The 10,439-nt window shown below is 35.3% G+C and overlaps 1 protein-coding gene across 2 annotated transcripts; it reads left to right on the top strand.

Moving 5' to 3' along the window:
• The first annotated feature begins 1,609 nt into the window (after window positions 1-1,609).
• Window positions 1,610-6,951, top strand: LOC113734297 (probable methyltransferase PMT3). Of its 2 annotated transcripts, XM_027260782.2 has the most exons (8): window positions 1,610-1,890; window positions 2,970-3,415; window positions 3,565-3,729; window positions 3,811-3,993; window positions 4,135-4,729; window positions 5,284-5,396; window positions 5,494-5,714; window positions 6,256-6,951. In XM_027260782.2, exons 2-8 carry the CDS (start codon window positions 3,146-3,148, stop codon window positions 6,575-6,577), a joined length of 1,869 nt encoding a protein of 622 aa, XP_027116583.2. In that variant the 5' UTR covers window positions 1,610-1,890; window positions 2,970-3,145; the 3' UTR covers window positions 6,578-6,951. The 2 variants fall into 2 exon arrangements, with proteins under 2 accessions (XP_027116583.2, XP_071938093.1); XM_072081992.1 differs by lacking the exon at window positions 3,565-3,729 and having other exon boundaries at window positions 1,682-1,890; window positions 6,256-6,792.
• The last annotated feature ends 3,488 nt before the right edge of the window (window positions 6,952-10,439 follow it).

Here is a 10,439-nt window from a genome sequence, read left to right on the forward strand (position 1 = left end):
TACGTAAGATTTGAAATTCAAATGACACACATGTGTCATACATCCAAAGCTGATAATAGAAAAACATTACTACGTTGTCAATGCATAAAATGTTAATTCATAGATAAGGGGCAAAAAATCTCAATTAAAAACTTTGAAATAGTTGAATTATACCAAATCCTATTGCCATTGTTAAATGTGAACGAGCTGGCATGCAAAAAACACTCTGTTTGGATTGTAAATTATTTGAGATATTTTTACTGTAGCATTTTTTGTGATGTAATGTATGCGAGATAAAAAGGTAATTGAAAAAATAAAAAGACGTGTTAAAATTTGAAATAATGATATAAGCAAATAAAATTTGACAAATAATTCTCTATCCAAACAAATCTTTGAAATTTGTAATTACATTATGGTAATTGTCATTCTCATGGATGAATGTGCAACGGTTAAGCAAACGACACCCTCACATTACATGACAACGACTCCTTCCAAGTTTATAAATGAACTCTTGATTTGATAGACATTTGGACTTTGGCGATAGAGGTTGACGTCCAATGGGGATATAGAGTTATGGTTGAAAATGGCAGTAATTACCATCTCTTGTAACCCTTTAATGATAGAGGGACTCTAGGGATGGTCATTACTTTGTTGATTCAAAAAATAAATAATAGCATCTAATTATGACCAAATTTGACTTAACAACTTACATATCCTAATCCTTGTTACTCATTATCGAAAAACAACCCAAATAATCTCCTATCCCAACTGAGTGTGTTTGGATGGCCAAATAATAGCAAAAAATTATTTGCTTGTATTACAAACACAATTTTCAACACATCTTTTTATCTTTTTAATCAACTTTTTTATTCCACATGTATCACATTACAAAAAGTATTATAGTAATTATTTCAAATAATATCTTAAATAATACTTTTCTAAGGTACTGCTGGGATTGAGGAAATGGGAGGAAAAGGAAAGGAAGAAATTTGAGGAATTTGATTTTTGAAGAGAAAAAATGAAAGGATAGGGAGGGAAAGGAAAGAAGAGGGTGTTGTTGTTTTATTGAGTTATGAATTCCACCCAAAAGTGAGCAAAAAATGGAGGAAAATGAAATTAAATTTATCAAAATACTTTAATTTAAAAACAAAATTTTCCTATTTAAATTTACACTTTATCTTTTCCTTCCTTTCTTCTCCTTCATGAATCCAAATAAATATTCATTATTTCTTTTCTTTTTTCTTCCATACTTAATCCAAATAAGATGAATGAAAATCACTTTCATCTATTCGAATTTTCTTCAATTCTTTTACATTGGTGTTCTCTACTTTCCTTACCCTTGTTACACAATTTGTAAACTTCACTATTTTTTACCCAAAGAAATAATGGAAACTAATTAATGATCCCAACTATTGATCTTGGCTTCATTTAGTACACTAAAGTTTTATCCCGAAGGAATCCAAGAAAAAAAAAAAGGGAAATAAAAGAGAGGACAACAAAAAATGTACTACACAAATATTAGCAAAAGTTAATGAAAAGCCCCAAGGATACACGATACCTAGACTGTTTTTTACTTTTCACCATGTGGTCCACGCCATCTCCAAAAATGGCCAAAAACACAGAAACAAGTGAAAATGTGAGTTTAATCTCAGAACCTGAGATCTAGCCCCTTTTCTTTTCAGCTATCCTCCCCTCCCGGGCTGCTGGGGCCCCCAGCTTATTTTATTCTCTTTTTTCTTCTTCTGAATCATCGGGTACCTACGCAATCAATCCCATTACACGTACCCTCAAAACACTCACTCAGAGGCAAAACCATATCTGGGCTTTTTATTTATTCATCCCAATTGTGTTGATTTCTGATACCTTTACTTCTTGAAGATATCCAATCTCAGATCTAATACTTCAACTAAAGTAAGCATCTTTTGCTTTCTATACGTCTCTCTTTTACAGTTCAATCTTTTTTTTTGGATCTGATTGAAAAATCTATGACCCTTTGATGACTTGATACAGAAAGTTGTTGATTTTGAATTCAATATATTGCTTTTTTGTTGGTTTTGCACTGCATTATTGGCGTTTAAGGTTTAGACGAAAAGTTGTTTAGATCTTTGTAGAATTGATTAGTTTAAGGATTTATGAAGCTGACCTTTTCTGTTTTTCTTGTTTTTGTTATTCGTTTTCGTAAAGGTTGGATTTTTATGTTGATTTTGGCAAAGGGTTGTTGAATTTACGGAGATTTCTAATCTGGATCATGACTTGGGGGTGCATAAATTTTTATGTTATTTGATTTTTAGTAATTTCTGATTTCTTAAATGTTTCGATTATTTAAATGCTCGGCATTCAGTGAATGTTCGATAGACCTAGTTAGTTGGTCGCTGACTTTTGATTTGGTTAGGCTCATGCATCCTGTGCGAATTGGATTTGATTGTGTAATAACATCTTTACATCCTCTTTTCATCATAAATTGTTAATATTTAATGTAACACTATCTTCAAGATTTGGGGTAACTCTAGTGGTTTTTCTAGTTTAGAATAAAATGAAACAGCTAATTCAGTGCCAATTTAAGTATCTTTCCCTGAATTACATTTACCAGATTAGATTCCTGTTATAAATTGTCTGTGATCCTGAAAAGGGAACTGAGATGCTGATGTTTGTTGAATAATCTTGGAAAGTATTTATAACTTTTTGAGTTTTAAATAGTAAACTTCTTAACAGATTCTCATATGTAGGCTGGCATATGTGCAGAGATTTCTCTATTCCAACAGAAATGTTTTGCATTTTTGATGTATTTAGTTCATAGATTAATACAATTATGTTAACTTTGACTTGAACTTTGTCATAAAGGTTTTCAAGCATTAAGGTTCTCTTATGCTCTGGAGACTGTTTTCTTCTCTATTCATTCTCTTCTACAGCTTATACAAAGTAATGTTATCTAGCTATGGTCTCCCCTGCTTGCTGAGTTGGTCTGACCAGTTTACTTTTGTCTTGAACAGGTTTTTCCGAAGTATAGTTTTCTTTCTGAGTTACTTTGTTTAGCTTCCTTTGTCAGTCAAAATTGTGGAACTGCATCATCAATGGCCCGGTTATGAGATCGTGTTCATGATTTAAGAAGATCTGTCGTGGAAGGGCAAACTGAAAGTTATCTTGGGAGGGTACTCAAGCTACATAAATGATGAGGGGTAGAGCAGATGGAGCACCGAGGAAGCGCTTATTAACTTCCGTCAGTATTGTGGCAGTTCTTTTGGTTTTCCTGTATGTATATTTTGGCTCTAAGAGTGGCGGTGAGTCTGCCCTGGAGTATGGAAGCAGGTCCTTGAGGAAACTTGGTTCTTCTTATTTGGGAGGAGATGAAGATGGTGATCTTGGAACCAAGCAGGATGATTCTGCCAAGTTTTCTCTGGAAGATGGAGAGGATGGATTTGTTGCAAAGAGTTTCCCGGTAGGTATTTACAATGCTGAGCAAATGAATGACTAACTCCCTTTTTCATCTTTAGGTGCCGTCTTAGAAGTGTTTGACTTATTAGTTATTTTATTGTCTGTCTGCATGATATTATTGAAATCTTTCAATTTTTACACTTGCCTTTGAAGGTTTGTGATGACCGTCATTCAGAATTAATCCCCTGCCTGGACAGACATCTCATATACCAGATGAGATTAAAATTGGATTTATCCTTAATGGAGCATTATGAAAGACACTGCCCTTTGCCTGAAAGGCGGTATAATTGTTTGATTCCTCCTCCTTCAGGTTACAGGGTGAGAAATATGCCTAATATTTAATCTTCAATTTGTATATATGGCTATGATATAATAGTTTGCTGCATGTTCATATGACAGGTTCCTATTAAGTGGCCAAAAAGTAGAGATGAAGTTTGGAAAGCAAACATACCACACACACATCTTGCACATGAAAAATCTGACCAGAACTGGATGGTTGAGAAAGGTGAAAAAATTGTGTTTCCAGGAGGAGGCACACATTTTCACACCGGAGCAGACAAGTACATAGCATCAATTGCAAATGTAGGTTTCTTTGGATTTTAAAAATTTTATTTCTTTAACTAGTTTATACAATCCATGTCTGGGATTTATATAAGATCCTTTCTACTATGCAGTTTTGAAGGAAATTTATTGATGTTTTTTTTCATACACATTGACTGGCAGATGCTGAACTTTTCCAACAATAACTTGAATAATGAAGGAAATATACGCACAGTTCTTGACGTTGGCTGTGGTGTTGCGAGTTTCGGAGGCTATCTTCTTTCATCCAATATAATTGCCATGTCATTAGCACCTAATGATGTACATCAAAATCAGATACAGTTTGCCTTAGAAAGAGGAATTCCTGCTTATCTTGGTGTTCTTGGGACGAAGAGGCTTCCTTATCCAAGCAGATCATTTGAATTTGCTCACTGTTCTCGTTGTAGGATTGATTGGCTGCAGAGGGATGGAATCCTTCTTCTTGAGTTGGACAGGCTACTCAAACCTGGAGGCTATTTTGCTTATTCATCTCCTGAAGCATATGCACAAGACGATGAGGATTTGAGAATCTGGAGAGAGATGAGTGCACTTGTGGAACGTATGTGTTGGAGAATAGCTGAAAAAAGGAATCAAACTGTCATTTGGGTCAAGCCTTTGACAAATGACTGTTATATGGAACGACCACCTGGTACTCAACCCCCTCTTTGCCAGTCTGATGATGATCCTGATGCAGTGTGGGGAGTCAAAATGGAAGCTTGCATTTCACGTTACTCAGACCGTAAGTTTCTGATTTGCACCAAACTTATTTTATTTTATTTTTTCTTTACCTTTTTGTAGCCCTAAATGTGAAACATACTCAATAAAGTTAGGAGATGATAATTACTCTGCACTTAGAAACAGTGCTTGAAGATCAGGGCTGGTGAATACGATCCAATATCCTGAATTTTAGAAAGCTTGAGTGCTTAAAGCCTTAAATGGGGCAGATTTTACCTGAATAATAACTTGCTATTAGCTAAAGAAGCAGCAGGTTGTTTATTTGCTCTTCACTTAAGATTTTTTTTATTTGTAGTCACTTGCTGTATTCAGAAGTGATAACTACCTCCTTAGTTTGTGTTTTAAGTGCTTTTCACATTGGGTTACAGCCTGTGAATGGATAAAAAGTTCTTGGCTTTAGGGCACAAATTGAATGGTTTGGCACTTGTACTAACAATTGTAGTTTGAAGTTAAAAGAGTTTTGGTGCTTCAGGGTTATGCCGAGGACAATCACAATAGTAATGGAAAAAACAGGTTTTATGATCTAAATGGTAATTTACTCTGTTCTTTTTCTTTCAGATGATCATAGGTCTAGGGGTAGTGGTTTGGCCCCTTGGCCTGCTCGACTGACTGCTCCACCTCCACGCCTTGCTGATTTTGGTTACTCAAGTGAAATGTGGGAAAAAGACATGGTAATTTTGAGGCCTAATATCTCTCTCTCTCTCTCTCTCTATGTGCTCTTTAGTTGTATATCTCAAAGGCCTTTGTACTTCTGTGGTATATGCACAGCAACTTTGGCAGCGGAGGGTTGAGAATTACTGGAATCTTTTAAGTCCAAAGATTTCATCAGACACTCTGAGAAATGTGATGGACATGAAAGCGAATATGGGCTCATTTGGAGCTGCTTTGAAGGACAAAAACGTTTGGGTGATGAATGTTGTGCCTGAAGATGGTCCTAACACGCTTAAGCTTGTGTACGATAGAGGGCTTATTGGCACAATCCATAACTGGTATGCTACTGAATTGTTTTGTAGTTTTCATAAATTTTAAGTTTGGTTACTAAATTTTCATCTTCTGGTACAAGTGAATAATTCAAGGGTTGGAAGAGTTAATTTAGTGGCTGAAGAAAATTTAGATTATTGGAACATATTATAACATTTATCTTGGTATGTTGAGGGTCTATTCTTCTTTTCTTGAGCTTCTTAAATTTGATTATGGAAAAATAATTGCTGCTCAAAAAATTTGAAAACATGTTTTGGTTGTTTAGGGTTTTTGAAAGCCAAAAACTGTTTTCAGAGTCACCTCCAGGCTGCTGCCAGCAGTCAGTTTATTCAAGCATAATTAAAGCTTAAAAAGAAGGTCAACTGCAAGTGAGACTACCTAGAAAAGAGATTTTAGCTAAAGAATGTATGTACTCAGCTGATTTTAAGCAACTTAGGACAGGCACCAATGGCCGAGAGTTTTCCTAGCTTTCTTAGAAAAGTGACAAACATTGCAGATGCTCTATAACCCTTTATTCAGCATGCCTCACTTCAAATTTGTTGGAAACAGGTGTGAAGCCTTCTCAACATACCCTAGGACTTATGATTTGCTCCATGCTTGGTCTGTGTTCTCTGATATTGAGAAGAAGGGTTGTAGCGGTGAGGATCTGCTGCTTGAAATGGATCGGATACTAAGGCCTACTGGATTTGTAATCATCAGGGACAAACAACCGGTTATTGAGTTTGTAAAGAAGTACTTGGGTGCGATGCACTGGGAAGCAGTTGGAACAGCTGATTCCACTTCTGATCCAGACCAGGAAGGAGATGAACTCGTGTTTGTCATCCAAAAGAAGCTGTGGTTGACTAGTGAAAGTTTGAGGGATACAGAATAGGCAAACAGTGTGGTACGCGCTCCCATCTCTTTGGATTCAAGAAGGACGTCCTGAGAGCATGGAAATCGGTTTTTTACTCTGTAGCATTATGTGATGATGATTTTTCTAAATTTTCTCTTCAGCTTTGATTTTGATTTAGTTGACAAGGCATAGACTTCTGCACCTATAGGCAATTCTTCATTGTTTTGATATCAATAGATTTGAGTTATTTTGAAGCCACTTTGCCAATGACCAATAATCTCAACTGCTATACATGCTAAAAGTGGCTTCAATTTAGTTGATTAAGGGTATTTGCTCACTGATTCATTACAACTATGCTATTTAGCTGTTTCAAGTGGATCCAGCACTAATACAGCAATCAATATTTATCCCAAGTGTTTATATTTCCAAGGTGCACATGCTTTGAACTCGCAGCTTCTTCTTAGAACAGGTAGCTTTGATATATGAATTTAGTAGTAAGCTGTAGCTAGAAATATTTGAGTTTTCTTGAATATTAAAATGTTCTTAACCATTTGATTCATATGTTAGTTTTTCTAGCTTCGTGATGATATGTCAGGCCTCAATTTTGCCATCATTTACAAGTCTACTACTTATTAGTTTGTGTGTGTTTTTTCAACCAATTTGAGGTTTATAGATAATCTTAAAATGGTTCTGAGCCTTTTTGAAAAAAAACACATTCCTAATTAGCTAAACCGGGAAAATCTTTAATGTACATTTTTTTACAGTGGTGGGCACAAAAACTAAGAAGTTAATTTTCTGGCATATTGTTCGTTTTCTTCACTTTTTCCTGTTCTGCTATTCTTCATGTTCAAGAACCATGGCACCATAAAAAAGAAAGTAGAATTAACAAGATGGATCATGGAAGTGCGAAAGAAGAAAAGTCATTGCCAAGATGGTCAAATTTTGAGTCTGAAAAACATATCACTATTCTAATCCACTGGGCTGACCAAATACCAATACTTCCATTTCTGTCATCCTTTGGCATTCCTATTTTAGCAGAAAGCTGATTGTTTCCCTGTGACAGTTCCCTGTTTGATTACTAGTTTCCGCTGCATATTACAGAGTTAGTTCATGCATGGGTCACATCCTTTTTTGGCATCTTTGCTATCTGTGTTGACTTTCCCGTCTCCATGGCAGAATATCTCAACAAAAACCAATCAAAATTTAGATCTACCTGTTGAAGAGGCACTGCAGTCTGAGTGGCAGGGTATTGTTTCTCTTCTATTTGTGAGTCAGGGTGCTAATCTAGTAAACAGTTGAATCCTGATTTACATATTTAAATTTCATCCAACTTATCATATATATATATATATATATATATATATATACTAACAATTAGAAGTATTATATTTTTTTATATTTATATACTTTTTCTAATTAATTTAATATTTTCAAAATTTAACACTTGAAATATATCTTGAATACTCGTTAGACAGACCCTTACGTCAATGATGCCAAAATTTCAGTTGACAACTACTAAAAATTCAATCAAAATAGGGGGTGACTCAAGAAGAATGAAAACACAAATTAATGAAAATCTTCAAAGAAAATGATACCATCCAAAATGGCAAAAAAAAAAAAATTTTTAAAAAGGAATTATCAACTAAAAAAAAAATATTAACACCTCTATCCGAAGTATTTGGACCAATCTCTATCTTATAGACCCTTAAACAGCAGAAAACATTGGTAGATTTTCAGGCACAGGATTTCTTTTTTCTTTTTTTTGTCCAGAAACGGTAGATAATTCAGGCACAAGATTTCAACAAGGCCCTCGTATGATCTAACGTATCCCTCAACCTCATAGGAGAGCCCATTAAACCTTGGGCTATATGCAAAACAGCTTGAAGCTTAATACAACGTGCTCAGAGGCAGATGTGGTGTTATTTGATGAAATTGACTAACAATTGGTCTTCGAAAAGGCAAGGCAAGTTCTGCTCCTATACTTCCAGCACCACAAATCACTTATAAGAATATTTATAGATTATTCATTATTACAAAACTTATTGAACTAAAGCAATCCGTTCATACGAACTGAATGAGTATGCTTGGACGACAAAGTACTAACAAGAGAAACTAGCAATAGAGATTTTGCTCCAGTGGTAAAGCAATTCATTTTTTGAAACTTTATGCTCGAATTTGAAGTTCATTGCCTCGTTTCCTTTCCGCCTCCAATGAAAAGAAATAAGAACGAATAATTCTTAAGCAAAACTGAGGGGCCATACCACCACCTGATTTAACATCTTTGTCTATGTTGGTCAACCTGCCATGTTGGGCAAGTATAGCTGCTATAGTACCATGCCATGCATGGATGTCGCATAACATGTAAAGGATCTGAATCCAAACATGTATTGAGATTCGAAATAAGGCACATGCAGTGTCTATGGGGCCTTTCCAATTAAATCAAGCGGGCACTTGTTTCCTATCATCAGTAACTTGCTTAGACATCTTGTGGAAGAGCATATGGATTGAGTACGTAAATCCTCATAGGTAGATAATGGTTTTGTTATTCTTGTTCCCATCCATTTCTCTAACTAGGAAACTCGTTGATAACATTGGCTAGAATGTTCCCATCACTAACAACGTATGCAACTACCTGTTTGATATCCCTTCATTCCTCTTCCTCCCAAATATGTCTGCTTAATTTGGCCATTCTCTGGCATAAGACGTTTTGTTCTATTAGTAATATTCATGTCAACGTCTCTTCTAGGTTTTGTTCTGAGGTTCTTCTGTCCTTGGGGCACAGAATAAGAAGAAGTGCGGGTCAATTACTTTTCATCTGCAAAAGTTAGAACTTCTTATGCAAATGCGTACGCAGAATAGAACGTGGGGGATCGGATAACTTTATAATTTTATAGTGGATCCATCCTCTACGTTAGTGCGTTTAGTGTACTTATCATAATACCCTAACGTATAGAATAGAAAAGGCCTTGTTTTATCAATATCTTTTCTTTTTCGAGAAAACGGTAAGAATTTTTATTCATGAGTCAAAACTGTACAGTATCTGAGCAACGGCTCAAATATCTTTACATAAATGTATCATGGCACTTAAGAAAAGATATAATTAAATTCTCTCCTCATCCATTATTAATGAATATGCAGTAGGAGTATTAGTGAATATGTAGTAGGCATACTAATGGATGAGGGGAGAATCTATTTGTATCTCTTCTTCTCAAGTGTCATGGATGAGCAATGACTCAAACCTTGTTTTATCAGTATCTTCTTTTGTTTTTCAACTCATTTACTTTAACTGTAGTAAATTATAAATTTTAGATGCGCAAGGTTCAAAACCTCTCAAGCCTATTGACTCTTTAGAACCCCACACTAACTCCATCAATATGGCACAGTGAATATTGATAATGGCCGGTATGGTGCTAGCAATGATAGCTTGTTTAATAGTAGTTAATCAAGGGAAAAGTTGAATGTACATTCTCTTTATAAAGGTTTGTTTAATGTTGAAGAGTTGTGAGGAACAATGATCTTGCAGGATATATAATTTGGAAAGCTAAATTTCAAACTCAACCTTTTCCGTTGTTGTCGAACCGAACCAAACCAAATGCTTTGACAATGGTCCCCGAATGATATCCATATTCCCTTAATTTTGGGGCATCCCCACCTTACTCAAACTCAGCTTGCCTGTCTTGCGGGTTCTCCATCCAATTCTCCTCTCTTTTTTAAAGCTTACTGCTTGAAAAGTCAAATTGCCATTTATGCAAACATTTCACATTGGTCCATATTCACAGCAGTAGAGCATCCGATTTGCTGCTGAAAACAATTAAAAAAAATAGTAATAGGGATCCCAAAAATGTACAAAAATCATTCACACGAATTGTGATTATTTATGATTTGGACTATTAGTTACAAA

This window comes from Coffea arabica, chromosome 3c (genome assembly GCF_036785885.1).
Source record: "Coffea arabica cultivar ET-39 chromosome 3c, Coffea Arabica ET-39 HiFi, whole genome shotgun sequence".
Classification (NCBI taxonomy): Eukaryota; Viridiplantae; Streptophyta; class Magnoliopsida; order Gentianales; family Rubiaceae; genus Coffea; species Coffea arabica.